The sequence below is a fragment of the Eptatretus burgeri genome, chromosome 1 (genome assembly GCF_056783735.1).
Source record: "Eptatretus burgeri isolate ZD-2024b chromosome 1, Ebu_testis_v1, whole genome shotgun sequence".
NCBI lineage: Eukaryota > Metazoa > Chordata > Myxini > Myxiniformes > Myxinidae > Eptatretus > Eptatretus burgeri.
This window is the reverse complement of record NC_140961.1, coordinates 21778930-21798221: the sequence shown is the minus strand read 5'-3', so window position 1 is coordinate 21798221 and position 19292 is coordinate 21778930. Positions and strand designations below refer to the sequence as shown.

The 19292-nt window shown below is 46.8% G+C and overlaps 2 protein-coding genes across 6 annotated transcripts in view; one reads left to right on the top strand and one right to left on the bottom strand.

Moving 5' to 3' along the window:
- DDRGK1 (DDRGK domain containing 1) overlaps positions 1 to 9480 on the bottom strand; it is a 43692-nt gene extending 34212 nt beyond the window's left edge. Inside the window, exons 1-3 of one of the 2 annotated variants that reach the window (XM_085874603.1) lie at positions 9293 to 9480; positions 7161 to 7292; positions 6937 to 7052 (exon numbers count right to left, since the gene is read on the bottom strand). In XM_085874603.1, the coding sequence (XP_085730729.1) occupies positions 6937 to 7052; positions 7161 to 7292; positions 9293 to 9392 (348 nt within the window). In that variant the 5' untranslated portion in view covers positions 9393 to 9480. The remainder of the gene's footprint in view (positions 1 to 6936; positions 7053 to 7160; positions 7293 to 9292) is intronic. The other variant, XM_085874593.1, reaches the window with a different exon arrangement.
- An 827-nt stretch (positions 9481 to 10307) lies between these two features.
- Positions 10308 to 19292, top strand: part of NOC3L (NOC3 like DNA replication regulator) — a 64917-nt gene continuing 55932 nt past the window's right edge. For 2 of the 4 annotated variants that reach the window (XM_085874513.1, XM_085874530.1), the window contains exon 1: positions 10308 to 10544. In XM_085874513.1, the coding sequence (XP_085730639.1) occupies positions 10536 to 10544 (9 nt within the window). In that variant the 5' untranslated portion in view covers positions 10308 to 10535. Of the gene's footprint in view, positions 10551 to 19292 lie in introns of all 4 variants that reach the window. The other 2 variants (XM_085874497.1, XM_085874522.1) reach the window with 1 other exon arrangement.

The following is a 19292-nucleotide window of genomic DNA, read 5'->3' as shown; positions in this document are numbered from 1 at the left end:
ATGGGAAAAGTCAAGTCAACTTGATGTGCCCGACGAGAGTGTGCTCTGAGCTGCAGCACCCCTACTGGAAATCCAGTTTATGTTCAAGCCCCACATGTTGGAAATCAAAAAGGGCTGAAGCAGCATGATGGCAAGCACTCAACCAAACGAATAGCACTCGGTAGAGTGCATATGTCTACCAGGCTGAACAGATGATGTTTTGTATCCCACCGATAGGCCAGATCTGCATCCAGACCCGGTCTTGCCACCTCACCAACCTGTCCACCAAGTTTCGGCTGAATCCGTCCACAACTTTTTCAGATATCGTGCTCTATATCGTTTTTGGCCCGATCTCTCAATGATGAAGAATCACTTTAAAATTCTTGTCACCTGATCCGGATCTTCATCAAAATCTAATCAATTTGTACTTGTCACACACACCCACCCAACCTGTACACCAAGTTTAGTCCAAATCCATCAATAAGTTTTTGAGATATCCTGCTTACAGACACAGACAGACAGACAGAGGTGAAAACATCTGCCCACCGTCAGTGGCTGATGCAAGCTATCCTGGTCCCCTCCAAAATGCACACAGAGGAAAATCAGCATAATATTCAAAAGGGAACTGCAGAACATTTGTGCTACCTGCCATACCACAGCAGAAGTTGAACCGCATGATAAAGTAGGCCTTCCTTGATACTGACCAGTGAACCCAGCGGTGAGCCACCGCTCACCTGTGTTTGGTGTGAATCGAGGATGTACGCGAACCACTGCGCATGCCCCAAAGGATTTCTCCTCAACTTGAACGTTCAAAATGGCATTCAAGGAGACCAATAATTTGAAGCCACTATTGCTATGGAAAAAATGATGGCCAGAAGATAGCGCAGGGTGCAGTTAGACCTCGTCTTGTCAAGCGACTAATCAGCCACAACGGTGATGGAGAACTACCAAAACCCACAATGCAACATTCAAAATGAAACATATCCTCCATTACCATATTTTGACGCAAATAACCCACCACTTGGTACACCCGCACCTGGAGAAAAAGCGCTCTTGGGGAATTTCAGACACTTTTTACCTGCGTATGGGTATACCCAACAAGCCAGGGGTGTGTTCAGTTACCACGTTTGTGGAGCGCTCGCCAAGAGGCTCAAGCGCTCAAGCCGGCACTCCATTCGAAACCATTGATAAGGAATGGCTGGCTTGGTAACTGAACACACCCACACACTTGTCGCCAATTCCGAGCCACTTCAGCCGTTTCACAGTGACACAGATGATGAGGACTTGGTGAGCTTCACTGATGAAAATTTACGGGTACCTTGAATAGCTTTGGAATTGTGTATCTGTATGTGTGTGTGTGTGTATGTATGTGTATATATTATATATATATATATATATATATATATATATATATATATATATATATATATATATATATATATATATATATATATATATATATATATATATATATATATATATATATATATATATATATATATATATATATATAGTGTTACAGATTTCGGAATCCGGTCTGATGAATGCATCCACACATCCAGGTCCTCAGACAGTTATTTCCTGAAATGGATGTCCAGATTAGCCCACATCCCCATGTTTAGTGGGATTTTAAATGTGGCGTGTTGAGAAGGGTAAAGAATAGATCCCCTCTCTTATGGGAAACTTTTTTTTCTTTACTACAGACACGTCTATGCACATATTTCTTTCACGAACGCTGATGCCCGCCTTTTTTTCCATCAACGTTTTCACACATTTCCTTCATCGACGCCGAGACCCGCCCTTTTTCGAAAGCATGGGTTGTCATGGTAACGGTGCGCAAGTTGGGCGGGGTGAGCTTGGGGGGACTCTGTGCCCGCCGGGACGGGCCGGATATATATATATATATATATATATATATATATATATATATATATATATATATATATATATATATATATATATATATATATATATATATATATATATATATATATATATATATATAAAAAGAAGAGGTCCGTTCTGAAGGGAGAAGCGCGCAAGCGAGGAAGCGAGCGAGTGAGCGTGTGGGTGTCTGACCAGCACCAACGAGACAATGTCAGTCAGTTTGTCCTTTCCAGTGCTTGAGCAAGTGAGTGTATAGTGCGCGTGTGGGTATGAGCAGCACCCACAACGAGTGAGGCACGGGTCAGTCACGAGTGAGGCGCGGGTGGGTCACTGGAAGTCACCAGTTTCGTGAAGTGTGAGGAGCTGCCCGTGTCGTAGCACCAGGGTCTAAACCCGCGACAGACGATCTCGGTGCCCCCAGATGTCGACTGGCATTCAAGGCTGTTGGCGAGTGGGTGCACGGCAAGGCTGGGTGCTGGCGACGGACAAGACACGCACACACATTTCAGGATGTTTCCACTTTACGGACGATTTCTCTCTGGTGAGCGAGACGACTCTTCCCCCACCCCCCCCCAAATGATCTGCTGGGTTCCCTTGTCCGTGTTTAGTTGCAAGTGAACCCCCGATAACCATCTGCTCTCTGTCTCTTTCCTGTCATTTTGATTAATTTTGCCTGATTAATTATTCATTTCGATTGCTTTATTTTATTGGCTGAATTGAAACTCAATGTTGAATAAAAGGTGGGCTGGTTTCTGGAGAAGGATGAGAGTGATGATGACATGGAGTGCGATAGACTAGGTGTGTGTTCAGTTACCAAGGAATTTATTCACTTATTTACCTCAGGAAATAAAAAGTTATTTATTTATTAATTTTCTTAATAATAAATTATTTATTGACTTCCAACCTGTCCATGCGTGTCCTTTCCTTCCATTGGTCTAGCATTGTCCGAACCGAGATAGACTGGGAGGTAATTACCACAGATTTGACCAAAAATAGTCGGCACGCACCAGCGGTTAAAATGCTCGGCCGCCCCAATTAAGATCTAATCAAGATAAGATTGGTGCTTTGCCGAGGGTGCGCTCCCCATTCAGGTAACCACATGACCTCTAGTTAAATGGCATAATTAGACGGTGGACACTGGAACTCGTGGTTAACTGGGTGGTGTTCGTGGTTCTAAAACAACCCACCGTACCACAACGTTAATTGTGAGCGGTGGCCCCAGGTGCAGGTCTTCCGAGGACAACCGCGGATTAATCCCCGAGTAACAAACTGGTGTCCTGGTATCTGTGGCCACAACAATATATATATATATATATATATATATATATATATATATATATATATATATATATATATATATATATATATATATATATATTGATGAGCTAAAGCATTATGACCACTGACAGGTGAAGTGAATAACATTAATTATCTTGTTACAATGGCACCTGTCAAGGGGTGGGATATATTAGGCAGCAAGTGAACAGTCAGTTCTTGAAGTTGATGTGTTGGATGCAGGAGAAATGGGCAGGAGTAAAGACCTGAGCGACTTTGACAAGGGCCAAATTGTTATGGCCAGATGACTGGGTCAGAGCATCTCTGAAACGGCAAGGCTTGTGGGGTGCTCCCGGTCAGCAGTGGTGAGTACCTACCGACAGTGGTCCGAGGAGGGACAAACCACAAACCGGTGACAGGGTGTTGGGCGCCCAAGGCTCATCGATGCGCGAGGGAAACGAAGGCTATCCCGTCTGCTCAGAACTGACAGGTGTACTGTGGCACAAGTCACAGAAAATTTTAATGGTGGTCAGGTGAGGAATGTGTCACAATCCACAGTGCATCGCACCCTGCTGCGTATGGGACTGCGTAGCCACAGACCGGTCAGAGTGCCCATGATGACCCCTGTCCACCGTTGAAAGCACCTTCAATGGGAACGCAAGCGTCGGAACTGGATCTTGGACGCCAGCCGGCCATGCTACCCAGTACACTTTGGGGGACACTCCGCTGAACGGTCCCAGTTCGATGGTCGGCGCGTTGTCTCCTGCTTGGTCACTGTGCCAGGCTCAGCACGTGCACCGGTCCAGAGAATAGGCGGAGCTGACAGGCAAGGAAGGTGGAGTTGGTGGATGAGAAGGGCGGTGGGTGGAGCCAGCGGTGAGAATCAGGAGATGGAGTCAGGCGGGTGGGCGTTGGATGGCAGAGTCAGCACGCGAGAAGGCAGACGAGGAAGGCGAATGTAAAGATCCCAGCTTTTTAACGGCTTTGCGATCCGCCCTTTATAAGGTCCATGGTGTAGGGTGGGGGTGATGACCCGAAGCGATGCGTCGTCACCCGAAATCGTGTGCTCCTATTGGACCCTGGCAGCGCGCTGCCTGGCCCCCTATGGCTGGAAGTGGTCGCATTTGTACATCCGGCGAGACATAGTTGAGATGTGGAATCGCCCCGCGCTGAACACCGCGACATGACCGCCCCGCAACGAACTCCCGGGCCGCGTTCCGGTGACCGGCCGAGGGTCACGTCGGTCCTGCATGCCCATTCGGGCGCCCCCAGCGCTCTGCGCTTGGCGCTGGTCAATGCACTTGTTCCGTCCGTATGCCACGCAGCCTGAGCTGCGCATTTGTGCCTCTGCATCGAGGCGGAGGTGCAGGATGACCTCTGCCGTTTGCGGGAGATATTGATGGCTGAGGTGACGAGCGAAGATCGATGGTAAGACGCCGTTGTAAATCAGTGTGCAGACCCGAATAAAGACGTGCGCCATGCATGTCCCGTGCAGTGCGATGGTAATTATCATGGGGCTGCACGTGTGTCTGTTATCGTGCATGCGGTTAGCACATAGCGGTGATCTTCACAGGCGGCATCCAATTCTAAATAAGGACTCTAAAGTAGAATTAATGTTCCAGAAAGTGTTAATACCAGAATTCTTCTCAATTACGAAACAATATTTCCTGAACTATTCTCCAATATAACAACTTGTAATCCTGAGTTAACTATAACTGATAACTGTTTGGCAGAACACTGCCTGGCACCCGCGATAAACCTGTACTTGTATGGGTTCTTATGAAGCCTCGGGATCCAGAAAAGTCGAGGAATACAAAGATTTACCTCCTTACATAAAATACCAAAATCAACTAAAAACTTCCTGATGCTCAGAGATAATATCTTGGAATGACTAATGACAAGGAACATACTGCATGTGCTACTTCCTATACGCGTGAAAGTAACCGTATCAATGCCTCTCTCTCTCTTCATAAAACCTCCGCACAAAACTTTTTACAAACCACAACAAAATTATTAGCAGCCTTATCCGCTGGAGCTATTAGGTAGCTATCATGGAGATCCCAAATATCTTTTCGAACACTCAGCTTGTTCAATACCGGTTTAGACCGACCCAGTGAAAGCAAGCCCCGACTACTAAAAAAATTAATCCTATTATCCAGGACTTCCACAACTCTGTTAAACCATACATTAAAACTGTTTACAGATGACTTAAACGTGGTGCACGTTTTGTTAACAAAATTAGAGACGGAATCCACAATTGAAGACCTAATCCAGCTCCAAGGTTGAGTGACTGGTTCCCTATATTTCGCTCCCATTTTCATAAGATCTCTAATTTCACTTTTACTAATTATATTCAAATCCCCAGAAACTACGTGTCCACAAGGACCATATAAAAAGGGGGAAGACGAACATGCACAGTCGGTTTCCAAAATGTCCTTTACTCTATCTACACTGAGAGTTTAAAGAAATTTACCATAATTAAATAAGGATTGCCCTATGATCTTCGTGAAAGTGAAATAAACCTTCAATGGGGTTCGCTCCCCAACCTTATCTGGAAATAAACTCTCTATACTCGTATCCATAAAAATAGAATGAAGCCGAAGCCTATCTGCCTGCTTGCTGGAAAACAAACAAACAAACAACAAAATCACAAACTAAGAACTCACAGATCCGGTCAACTTTGGGAGTAGACTTCTTTACCAGAATCCTGCTACAAAAAGCTTCGATCAAAAATGAGCACGTCGTATGAACCTGCTAAACTCCAGAGAATATTAGCTCGACTTGTTTGGAACATGACCTGAGAAGAACAAACAAACAAAAAAATAATCATGAAAAACCTTTAAATTTATCAATTATCTCTGAAATTTCCATTTTTGGAGCCGTACGACACTGACTACGATGTCTATGACCTCCGGGTCTCCTTCTGAATGGATTAACAAAAACACTCGATCCCAAAAACATTACCTTGAGTAACTGACCCAGTACCTCGAGTAACTGACCCAGTACCTCGAGTAACCGACCCAGTACCTCGAGTAACCGACCCAGTACCTCGAGTAACCGACCCAGTACCTCGAGTAACCGACCCAGTACCTCGAGTAACCGACCCAGTACCTCGAGTAACCGACCCAGTACCTCGAGTAACCGACCCAGTACCTCGAGTAACCGACCCAGTACCTCGAGTAACCGACCCAGTACCTCGAGTAACCGACCCAGTACCTCGAGTAACCGACCCAGTACCTCGAGTAACCGACCCAGTACCTCGAGTAACCGACCCAGTACCTCGAGTAACCGACCCAGTACCTCGAGTAACCGACCCAGTACCTCGAGTAACCGACCCAGTACCTCGAGTAACCGACCCAGTACCTCGAGTAACCGACCCAGTACCTCGAGTAACCGACCCAGTACCTCGAGTAACCGACCCAGTACCTCGAGTAACCGACCCAGTACCTCGAGTAACCGACCCAGTACCTCGAGTAACCGACCCAGTACCTCGAGTAACCGACCCAGTACCTCGAGTAACCGACCCAGTACCTCGAGTAACCGACCCAGTACCTCGAGTAACCGACCCAGTACCTCGAGTAACCGACCCAGTACCTCGAGTAACTGACCCAGTACCTCGAGTAACTGACCCAGTACCTCGTACCCTGTAATTAAGGCCCAAAGGAAAGATTGCACATTGTGTCTCGATTCAAAAATCCTCTCCGAGACCCTCAGCTAAGCCGTGCACACCAATGTGTGCACAACACAAACATTAAAAACATTTTCCTGCACAAATAAAACTCCAGATAGCTCTACCTCACGTTGGGCCTTCTTTTGCTGCTTCTCCTGGAGCTTCTTCAGCTTTTTGGCCCCGATACGACTTTCAGCAGGGGCCTCACCTTCCAAGTTGGCGTTGTCGTCGGCATCTTCTTCTGCAGGACAATTACACACAGCGAGGAGAGTCAAGAAAACCCAAGAAACGTGGAAGGAGGAAGAGTGGCGGCAATAAGGATCATTACAAAGCATGTGAAGGTACTGACCATCGCGTGCAGCATGGGCGGCAAGCAGTTGCTGGGCCTGGTGACGCTGACGGAGTGACCGGGCACGACGGGGACCCCGGACGACGGCCTGCTGCGGTGGTTTGGGTTCTGCCTCGGCAGCTTCCTGGAAGGCTACGGCATGGAATGACATGTCGACAGACACAGCACGACGTTAAAGTGTCCAACTCGAGACGTGGATTAAATACTCGAGCGAGCATGACATGACACGGCAACACGTGTTGTGCAATAGAAGTCGACTACTCACCTTTAACATCTGGAAAACACCTGGTGAGCAACGAAGTGGTGGGATTTGTAGCTGTATATAACTGTATGTAGAGTGTGCATTTCACTGGTCATTAGATTCTTCTTGCGCTACTTTAGTGGTAAAGAGATTTCCTTGGTTACTCTAAGATCATGTCATGACTGGTGTAACGAGAGGGGTAGTAGGATGGTGGAGGGGTTGAGGGAGCATTCATACAAACCACAAGTGACCACACCACGCATTAGCCATTGAAATCATGTTATTGGGGAAACCAGCTTGAAGGTAAGTAAAATATAAAGGTAAACACCACACAAGCTAATCTCGTGGGAATGTCACATAGCTCGACGTGACACCTGGACGTGACACCTGCCACCAAATGCTTTGATGAGACGATGGTAATAATCAGAGCCATTATCACTTCTCTAGGAGATGCAGAAAATAGGGTAAAGTGGAGAAGATTGTCATTGGCTAACCCCCGCTTTAGCAGGGAAGATGGCCTTTAAGTGTGTGTGTGTGTGTGTGTGTGTGTGTGTGTGTGTGTGTGTGTGTGTGTGTGTGTGTGTGTGTGTGTGTGTGTGTGTGTGTGTGTGTGTGTGTGTGTGTGCGTGTTTGTGTGTGTGTGTGTGTGTGTTATCACTTCTCTGCATTTTGTAGGAACAATGACCCAATCAATCGTACATGAAACGGAAATCAAACTCAGCATTTCAGCTTTTACGAGATCTTTCCAACTATTATTTAAAACTGGAGCATCATTGCGAGAGGGGAGAGTTGTAAGGAGAAGGGTTGGGAGGAGAGGAGGAGCATTGGGGGTGGGGGGGAGGGTGGTCGGAGAAGAAGAAGCATGGGGGTGGGAGAAAGAGAAGCATTGGGGGTGGAGGGGTGGTGGGAGAAAGAGGAGCATGGGGGTGGAGGCGTGGTGGGTGGTGGTCGAAGGAGGAGCATGGGAGAGGGGGTGGTGTGAGGAGGATAGGAGGGGTTGGTATGAGGAGGAGGAGGATAGGAGGGGGTGGTGGGAGGAGGAGAAGGATTGTGGGGGGTGGTGGGCGAAGGAGGAGGATAGGGGGGGTGGGCGAAGGAGGAGGATAGGGTGGTGGGCGAAGGAGGAGGATTGGGAGGGGGTGGTGGGAGAAGGAGGAGGATTGGGAGGGTGGTGGTGGGAGAAGGAGGAGGATTGAGAGGGGGTGGTGGGAGAAGGAGGAGGATTGGGAGGGGGTGGTGGGAGGAGGAGGAGGATTGGGAGGGGGTGGTGGGAGGAGGAGGAGGAGGATTGGGAGGGGGTGGTGGGAGGAGGAGGAGGAGGAGGATTGGGAGGGGTGGTGGGAGGAGGAGGAGGAGGAGGCTTGGGAGGGGGTGGTGGGAGGAGGAGGAGGATGAGGATTGGGAGGGGGTGGTGGGAGGAGGAGGAGGAGGATTGGGAGGGGTAGTGGGAGGAGGAGGAGGATTGGGAGGGGGGTGGTGGGAGAAGGAAGAGGGAGTGGGAGAGAGTAGGAAGTGGAAGGTAAGGGAAAAGTTTGGTAGCGAGAAGGGGAGGGGTATGGGGCATATGTGGAGTAAATGGGGGGAAGAGGTGGAGGGCAAAAAACTTTCGCCACATCTCAACACATGGTAGCAAGTAGTACGTAATATATAGACAAATTCAAACTCATTTTAAGGACGAGGAAGTTACGTGTAAAAATACAATGTACAAAACTTCCATGTCCGTGTGCGTTAATATGCTTCGGTTTTAAATATTCCACAGAGTATTAAAATCAACAGTAATTTAAAACTGCCAACACCGCGAGATTCCCTGCACACAAGACGTCCAACACGGTGACGTCATTCCGGAAGCGATATACCAGGTGGGTGGGCCCAGCGCGAGGTTCCATCTTACCAACCGATGGTCGTCCGAACAGGACATACAGCAACAGGGCGAACACCAGCACCAAGGAACTCACTGCTAGCAAGGGCAGCACCAGCTCGGGAGATATCATTCTCGCGAATGACACTCACAAACACCACCCCGGTCGAACACACGTCACTTCCGCCGTGGTGACTTCCCCCGACTAAACCCGCCTCCCGTCGACGTCAACACACTTAACGGCCGTTAATGAATATTCAAATTATTTTCATGGCCGTCGGCTTCACGACGCGTTTGCGTGCGTCGGACGATCAAACGTCGGCCGTTATAAACACGTCAACGTCATACATGAAACTCAGTTTTTGGGCAGAGAAAACAAGAGGACGTGTTTGCGTGCGTCGGACGAAGCGATGAGAACACCCGGACAAAGCGATGAGAGTGAAAGTTATGAAAGAAACCGCAATAAAATATCATGAGGCGCAAGGAATTATGGGTATCCGTCGGATCTGGCTGGATGACAGCTCGAGGAACGTTGACTAAATGACCGTGACGTGTTGTAAACCGAAAATATAAATTATATATAAATATATGTAAGTATCATTTCTTTAGATAATTTGTTTTTTGTTCTTGAAGTGAGTAATTGCTTCACTACAAATTTCTGTACAGTCTAAACAGAGATGGCATTTATTTTGGGGTGTATAACAGTCTTTTCGTTAGCCAGATCGTTTTCCTATTTTATATTTTACCACAATTTATACGTCGAAGTTGAAAATATTGATTAGCAACTTTACGGATAGAATAGTCCTTACAACTACGATTTGTCAGTTTTTATTTGTTTCTATTTGGTTTCTATAATCTTCTTTTGTCCAAAACACTAATTAGTTGGCAGCAACATTTAGTGCGGTGTATTTTAAAAGTTGATACATACATAAATATATATGTATATATTTTTGATTGAAATACATATATTGTTAAATTAAGCTGAGCATGACATATAATTGATAAATATAACAAAAAAAGTCATCTTAAATGACTGAATAAGCGAGTGAATCATAAATATACAATTGTGAGTTGACTGTAATGTCTTGCGCTGAACACGTGGTTCGATGGTTCTGTCTGGGGAAGGGTGACTTTTGGTTGAGTGTTTGTGGGGATCCTCGTCACATCGGCTGAGGAAATTGGCACAGGGCGAGCAGGTTTCCAAAATTCGGAGATTCACAACGAAGTAGGCCCTGAGTTCAGTGGAGCCTCAGAGAAATCATCTTGAGTGTTGACCATGGCCCCGGTACGGGTAAGTTCTCTCAATCATCGGATCACACGAAATACACTAACTAACTAAGGTCCCATTCGTTATGAACCGCTGGGAATGGGAATCTGTCGTGTTTGTCGACGAAACTTAAACGTTGTCTGTGAAGGTTTTTGGTGGGGTTTTTTTTATTCCGTCTGAATCGCAAACTACCGGTTTAATCTACCGTCTAAACTACCGGTTTAATCTACCGTCTAAACTACCGGTTTAATCTACCGTCTAAACTACCGGTTTAATCTACCGTGTAAGTCAGTCTAAACTACCGGTTTATTCTACCGTGTAAGTCAGTCTAAACTACCGGTTTAATCTCCCGTCTAAACTACCGGTTTAATCTACCGTCTAAACTACCGGTTTAATCTACCGTCTAAACTACCGATTTACTCTACCGTGTAAGTCAGTCTAAACTACCGGTTTATTCTACCGTGTAAGTCAGTCTAAACTACCGGTTTATTCTACCGTGTAAGTCAGTCTAAACTACCGGTTTAATCTCCCGTCTAAACTACCGGTTTAATCTACCGTCTAAACTACCGGTTTAATCTACCATCTAAATCGCAAACTACCGGTTTAATATACCGTCTAAAGTACCGTTTTATTATACCGTCTAAATCCATCTACACTACCGGTTTAATCTACCATCTAAGTCAGTCAAAACTACCGGTTTATTCTACCGTCTAAGTCAGTCAAAACTACCGGTTTATTCTACCGTCTAAACTACCGGCTTATTCTACCGTCTAAACTACCGGCTTATTCTACCGTCTAAACTACCGGTTTCCCGGATTTGGGGTTTACATTAACCCTGCACCATGGGGAGAACTGGCTTCACTGTGTTGGCTGTTTGTACTGTGGAGAAGCATGCATATCATTTTCATTGTGTGTGTGTTTCTGCCTGGTGTATGTATGTGTGTGTGTTTTTCTGTCTGGTGTGTGTGTGTTTCTGCCTGGTGTATGTGTGTATATGTGTGTGTGTCTGTGTGTTTCTGCCTGGTGTATGTGTGTGTGTGTGTATATGTGGGTGTGTGTGTGTGTGTGTGTGTGTGTGTGTGTGTGTGTGTGTGTGTGTGTGTGTGTTTCTGGCTGGTGTGTGGTGTGTCAATGCCTGGTGGAAATGTGTGTGTGTCAATGCCTGGTGTATATGTGTGTGTGTCAATGCCTGGTGTATATGTGTGTGTGTCAATGCCTGGTGTATATGTGTGTGTGTCAATGCCTGGTGTATATGTGGGTGTGTGTCAATGCCTGGTGTATGTGTGTGTGTCAATGCCTGGTGTGTGTGTGTCAATGCCTGGTGTATATGTGTGTGTGTCAATGCCTGTGTATATGTGTGTGTGTGTCAATGCCTGCTGTATATATATATGTGTGTGTGTGTGTGTGTGTGTGTGTGTGTGTGTGTGTGTGTGTGTGTGTGTGTGTGTGTGTGTGTGTGTTTCTGCCTGGTGTATATGTGTGTGTGTGTGTGTGTGTTTCTGCCTGGTGTATATGTGTGTGTGTGTGTGTGTGTGTGTGTGTTTTTCTGCCTGGTGTATGTTTGTGTGTGTTTTTCTGCCTGGTGTATGTTTGTGTGTGTGTTTCTGCCTGGAGTATGTTTGTGTGTGTGTTTCTGCCTGGTGTATATGTGTGTGTGTGTGTGTGTGTGTGTGTGTGTGTCTATGCCTGGTGTATGTTTGTGTGTGTATTTCTGACTGGTGTATGTGTGTGTGTGTGTTTCTGCCTGGTGTGTGTGTGTTTCTGCCTGGTGTATGTGTGTGTTTCTGCCTGGTGTATGTGTGTGTTTCTGCCTGGTGTGTGTGTGTTTCTGCCTGGTGTGTGTGTGTGTTTCTGCCTGGTGTGTGTGTGTGTGTGTCTGTGTGTGTGTGTGTGTGTGTGTGTGTGTTTCTGCCGTCTAAACTACCAGTTGAATCTACCGTCTTAATCTCAAACTACCAGTTTAATCTACCGTCTAAACTACCGGTTTAACCTACCGTCGAAATTGCAAACCACCGGTTTAATCCACTGTCAATCGCAAACTACCGGTTTATCTACCGTCTAAATCGCAAACTACCGGTTTAATTCTCCGTCAAAACTACCGGTTTATTCTACCGTCTAAATCGCAAACTACTGGTTTAATCTTCCGTCTAAATCGCAAACTACCGGTTTAATCTACCGTCTAAACTACCGGTTTATTCTACCGTCTAAATCCGTCTAAACTACCGGTTTATTCCACCGTCTAAACTACCGGTTTATTCCACCGTCTAAAATACCGGTTTGTTCCACCGTCTTAAGTACCGGTTTATTCCACCGTCAAAAATACCGGTTTATTCCACCGTCTAAAGCCGTTTAAACTACCGATTTATTCTACCGTCTAAACTACCGGTTTCCCGGATTTGGGGTTTACATTAACCCTGCACCATGGGGAGAACTGGCTTCACTGTGTTGGCTGTTTGTACTGTGGAGAAGCATGCATATCATTTTCGGTGTGTGTGTGTGTGTGTGTGTGTTTCTGCCTGGTGTGTGTGTGTGTGTGTTTCTGCCTGGTGTGTGTGTGTGTGTTTCTGCCTGGTGTGTGTGTGTGTTTCTGCCTGGTGTATATGTGTGTGTGTGTGTGTGTGTGTGTTTCTGCCTGGTGTATATGTGTGTGTGTGTGTGTGTTTTTCTGCCTGGTGTATGTGTGTGTGTGTTTTTCTGCCTGGTGTATGTGTGTGTGTGTGTGTGTTTTTCTGCCTGGTGTATGTGTGTGTGTGTGTGTGTGTTTTTCTGCCTGGTGTGTGTGTGTGTTTTTCTGCGTGGTGTATGTGTGTGTGTCTATGCCTGGTGTATGTTTGTGTGTGTGTGTTTCTGCCTGGTGTATATGTGTGTGTGTGTGTGTGTCTATGCCTGGTGTATGTTTGTGTGTGTGTATTTCTGACTGGTGTATGTGTGTGTGTGTGTGTGTTTCTGCCTGGTGTATGTGTGTGTGTGTGTGTTTCTGCCTGGTGTGTGTGTGTGTGTGTGTGTGTGTGTGTGTGTGTGTGTGTGTTTCTGCCGTCTAAACTACCAGTTGAATCTACCGTCTCAATCTCAAACTACCAGTTTAATCTGCCGTCTAAACTACCGGTTTAATCTACCGTCAAAATCGCAAACCACCGGTTTAATCCACTATCGAAATCGCAAACTACCGGTTTAATCCACTGTCAAAATCGCAAACTACCGGTTTATCTACCGTCTAAATCACAAACTACCGGTTTAATCCTCCGTCAAAACTACCGGTTTAATCTACCGTCTAAATCGCAAACTACCGGTTTAATCTTCCGTCGAAATCGCAAACTACCGTCTAAACTACCGGTTTATTCCACCGTCTAAACTACCGGTTTGTTCCACCGTCTAAAATACCGGTTTATTCCACCGTCTAAAGCCGTATAAACTACCGATTTATTCTACCGTCTAAACTACCAGTTTCCCGGATTTGGGGTTTACATTAACCCTGCACCATGGGGAGAACTGGCTTCACTGTGTTGGCTGTTCGTACTGTGGAGAAGCACGCATATCATTTTCATTGTGTGTGTGTTTCTGCCGTGTGTGTGTGTGTGTGTGTTTCTGCCTGGTGTGTGTGTGTGTGTGTTTCTGCCTGGTGTGTGTGTGTGTGTGTTTCTGCCTGGTGTGTGTGTTTCTGCCTGGTGTGTGTGTGTGTGTTTCTGCCTGGTGTGTGTGTGTGTGTGTTTCTGCCTGGTGTGTGTGTGTGTGTGTTTCTGCCTGGTGTGTGTGTGTGTGTGTTTCTGCCTGGTGTGTGTGTGTGTGTTTCTGACTGGTGTGTGTGTTTCTGCCTGGTGTGTGTGTGTGTGTTTCTGCCTGGTGTGTGTGTGTGTGTTTTTCTGCCTGGTGTGTGTGTGTTTTTCTGCCTGGTGTATGTGTGTGTGTGTTTTTCTGCGTGGTGTATGTGTGTGTGTGTTTTTCTGCGTGGTGTATGTGTGTGTGTTTTTCTGCGTGGTGTATGTGTGTGTGTTTTTCTGCCTGGTGTATGTGTGTGTGTTTTTCTGCGTGGTGTATGTGTGTGTGTCTATGCCTGGTGTATGTTTGTGTGTGTGTGTTTCTGCCTGGTGTATATGTGTGTGTGTGTCTATGCCTGGTGTATGTTTGTGTGTGTGTATTTCTGACTGGTGTGTGTGTGTGTGTGTGTGTGTGTGTGTGTGTGTTTCTGCCGTCTAAACTACCAGTTGAATCTACCGTCTTAATCTCAAACTACCAGTTTAATCTACCGTCTAAACTACCGGTTTAATCTACCGTCGAAATCGCAAACCACCGGTTTAAACCACTGTCGAAATCGCAAACTACCGGTTTATCTACCGTCTAAATCACAAACTACCGGTTTAATCCTCCGTCAAAACTACCGGTTTAATCTACCGTCTAAATCGCAAACTACCGGTTTAATCTTCCGTCTAAATCGCAAACTACCGGTTTAATCTACCGTCTAAACTACCGGTTTATTATACCGTCTAAATCCGTCTAAACTACCGGTTTGTTCCACCGTCTAAACTACCGGTTTGTTCCACCGTCTAAAATACCGGTTTGTTCCACCGTCTAAAATACCGGTTTGTTCCACCGTCTAAAATACCGGTTTGTTCCACCGTCTAAACTACCGGTTTGTTCCACCGTCTAAACTACCGGTTTGTTCCACCGTCTAAACTACCGGTTTGTTCCACCGTCTAAAATACCGGTTTGTTCCACCGTCTAAAATACCGGTTTGTTCCACCGTCTAAAATACCGGTTTGTTCCACCGTCTAAAATACCGGTTTGTTCCACCGTCTAAAATACCGGTTTGTTCCACCGTCTAAAATACCGGTTTGTTCCACCGTCTAAAATACCGGTTTGTTCCACCGTCTAAACTACCGGTTTCCCGGATTTGGGGTTTACATTAACCCTGCACCATGGGGAGAACTGGCTTCACTGTGTTGGCTGTTTGTACTGTGGAGAAGCATGCATATCATTTTCGTTGTGTGTGTGTTTCTGCCTTGTGTGTGTGTGTGTGTTTCTGCCTGGTGTGTGTGTGTGTGTGTGTTTCTGCCTGGTGTGTGTGTGTGTGTGTGTGTGTGTGTTTCTGCCTGGTGTGTGTTTCTGCCTGGTGTGTGTGTGTGTGTTTCTGCCTGGTGTGTGTGTGTGTGTGTTTCTGCCTGGTGTGTGTGTGTGTTTCTGCCTGGTGTGTGTGTGTGTGTGTTTCTGCCTTGTGTGTGTGTGTGTGTGTGTGTTTCTGCCTTGTGTGTGTGTGTGTGTTTCTGCCTTGTGTGTGTGTGTGTGTTTCTGCCTGGTGTGTGTGTGTGTGTTTCTGCCTGATGTGTGTGTGTGTGTGTGTGTTTCTGCCTGGTGTGTGTGTGTGTGTGTGTGTTTCTGCCTGGTGTGTGTGTTTTTCTGCCTGGTGTATGTGTTTTTCTGCCTGGTGTATGTGTGTGTGTGTGTGTGTGTTTCTGCCTGGTGTATGTGTGTGTGTGTGTGTGTTTCTGCCTGGTGTGTGTGTGTGTGTGTGTTTCTGCCTGGTGTATGTGTGTGTGTGTGTGTGTTTCTGCCTGGTGTATGTGTGTGTGTGTGTGTGTGTTTCTGCCTGGTGTGTGTGTGTGTGTGTTTCTGCCTGGTGTATGTGTGTGTGTGTGTGTGTGTGTGTTTCTGCCTGGTGTGTGTGTGTGTGTGTGTGTGTGTGTGTGTGTGTGTGTGTTTCTGCCTGGTGTATGTGTGTGTGTGTTTCTGCCTGGTGTATGTGTGTGTGTGTTTCTGCCTGGTGTGTGTGTGTGTGTCATCCATTCCCTGCAGAGTTTTTGAGTTGTCTGCACCATTTCCGTCACAGCTCTTTCTCCAGGTAGTATTAGGAAGACCATTCCCTGTTCATGTAAAATCACACGTATCGTTGTCATTGGTGGCTTGTGATCACATTCTCCTGCACTGATGAATCCGTTTTACTCACCAAGATCTGGCCTGGCTAAGCCAACGGTTTCTGGCTGATTTTTATCGAGCTGAGTTTTATTGTCGAGTGTGAAATTTCCTTGTTTTGATTCAATGGGTAAATTTCAATCCCTCAGACAAATTTACATGAAAGTGCAGTTTACAAATCAAAATAGTATTTTAATAGTGGAGTGTCAATAGACGAACTCGAAGGGCACTCCGTAGAGTGCAAACCTCTGCCAGCCTGATTAGTTTATGTTTTGTATCCCACTAATAAGCATCCAGAACTGCAGGGTCTACCGGAGTGCTCAGTTCTTCAATACTGACCACCGGCTTGTTGTGGCAACTCTTAAGTTACACCTTAAATCCTGGAGAATGGTACCATCCCAGCCGAGGCTGGATGTTAGCAAGCTCAAGGATGAGAGGGTAGCTGAGGAGTTTGCGAACAAGCTGAGTGGAAATTTGGGGGGTCTGGGTGCTTTGGGGGGTCCTGAAGAGTTGTGGAGCGCCTTCAAGACCACTGTCCTTGATGTTGCCGGTGGATGTCTTGGAGCTCACCACAGCGCAAAGAAGAATTTTGTCTCTCAAGGGACACTGGATACCATTGACCAGTCACAGGGCCAGGCTGAATGACAGAGCTGAGCTGTTCAGGGAGCTGAGGCGTAAAACTGTACGTGTGCTAAGGGTGGACAAGGAGCCCTATGTGGGAGGAATCTGTAAGGGGGTAGAGCATCACCTGTGGACAGGTGATTCTCGTCCTGCTTACAGGGGAATTCGCACTTTGCGTTCATCCAAGCCCATCCCTCGGTGTACTGCAGTTAGAGCAGAGGGTGGTAGACTCTTGACAGAGGAATCTGAAGTGAAGGCCCGCTGGTCTGGTTACTTTGAGCGGTTGTACCAGGCTGATCCACCAGCTGTCGAGTTAGACATCAGGGGTGTTACGATAACTGTTGCTGACCCTCCAATCAACTGTGGTCCACCTTCGCTTGTGGAAACACGGGCTGCGGTGAACCAGTTGAAATGGGGTAAAGCTCCAGGGATCTGTGGCATCCATGCTGAACTTCTCAAGGCTGGTGGAAATGCTGCACTCGTGTCGTTGCATGCAGTTCTGTGCTCTGCCTGGAACACAGGCATCATCCCAACTGACTGGAAGAGGGGCCTTGTTGTCCCTCTCTGGAAAGGGAAGGGTGATCGCCAATATTGCAACAACTACCGAGGGGTGACCCTTCTCTCAGTGCCGGACAAGGTCTTTGCTCGGTTAATTCTTTATAGGGTTCGCCACCACCTGCTTGAGCACCAACGTCCAGAGCAGTCAGGCTTTACACCAAAGAGGTCAACGATTGACCGCATCCTTGCTTTTCGGGTCCTCACCGAACGCAGACAAGAGTTTCGGCAGGGGCTGCTTGCAGCCTATGTTGATCTCTGTAAAGCGTTTGATTCAGTGAATCGGGATGTCCTCTGGAGGATTCTTGGTCTTCGTGAGGTGCCACCAAAACTGATCGATCTGATGTCTGAACTCTACTCTGGTACTGAGAGTGCTGTTAGATGTGGTGCTTCCATCTCTAACTTATTTCCAGTTGCTACTGGAGTTCATCAGGGATGTGTACTGTCCCCCACACTTTTCAGCACTTGTATGGACTGGATTCTCGGGAGGATGTCGGAGAGATCAAGTTGCGGTGCGTCGTTTGGGAATGTCAAGATCTCCAATCTTGATTTCACAGATGATTCATTTATCTTTGCGGAGACTTCAGATATCCTTTTGGGGGTCCTCAAGGTGCTGAATGAGGAGTCGGAGCCACTGGGATTACGGGTTTCCTGGGATAAAACTAAGATCCAGGCTTTCTATGACATCTTGGATGCTGCTGTCCTGTCTGTGCCTGTTTGTGGTGAGGATGTTGAGGTCGTGGAGAGATTCACTTACCTTGGCAGTGATATTCTTGTCTCTGCTGGCTGTGAGTCGGAGGTCAATAAACGTCTGGGTCGGGCCTGGGGAGTCATGGATTCACTGGATAATGGGGTGTGGCGCTGCCGGTACCTGTGCGGAAGGACGAAAGTCCGAGTCGTTAGGTCCTTGGTGTTTCCAGTCTTGCTCTATGGATGCGAGACTTGGACTCTGACCAAGGATCTGAGACAGAGACTTCATTCCTCTGGTACCAGGTCTCTTCGGAGAATCCTTGGCTATCGCTGGTCGGACTTTGTGTCCAACGAGCGGTTGCTGAGAGAGACTCAAATGAGATTTGTTACCTGCATAGTCCGTGAGTGTCAGCTGCGGTTGTATGGACATGTGGCTCGTTTTTCCTGACGCTGATCCTGCTCACCAGATTCTCTCAGTGAGGGAGTCTCGAGAGTGGAGGAGGCCAATGGGCCGACCACATGCCTCGTAGTTGCAGCAGGTGATTGGCATCTCAATGAGATGGGGATGGGCCAGGCATCTGCCTGGGGAATGACCAGACGGAGGCTCCTGGAGTATTGGCAGAAAGTGGACGCAGCGACGTGCTGCTCTGGTGCATGCTCCCATACCTGACCTGATAGGCTGGATCTGTATTGGGACCTGAACTAAACTTTAATCACCTTGTTTTGTCACCAAACCAACTCATCCACCAAGTTTCATCCAAATCCATCCACAACTTTTTGAGTTATTGTGGGATATATCGTTTTTGGCCCCATCTCTCAATGGTGAAGAATCACTTTAAAAATTCTCCCATCCTGATGCAGATTCAGGTCTTCACCAACATCGAATCAGTTCATCCTTGTCACAATCCCAAGCTCTCCACCAAATTTCATCTGAATCTGTCCACAACTTTTTGAGATATTTTGTTCACAGTCAAACAGACAGATAGACAGTGGTGA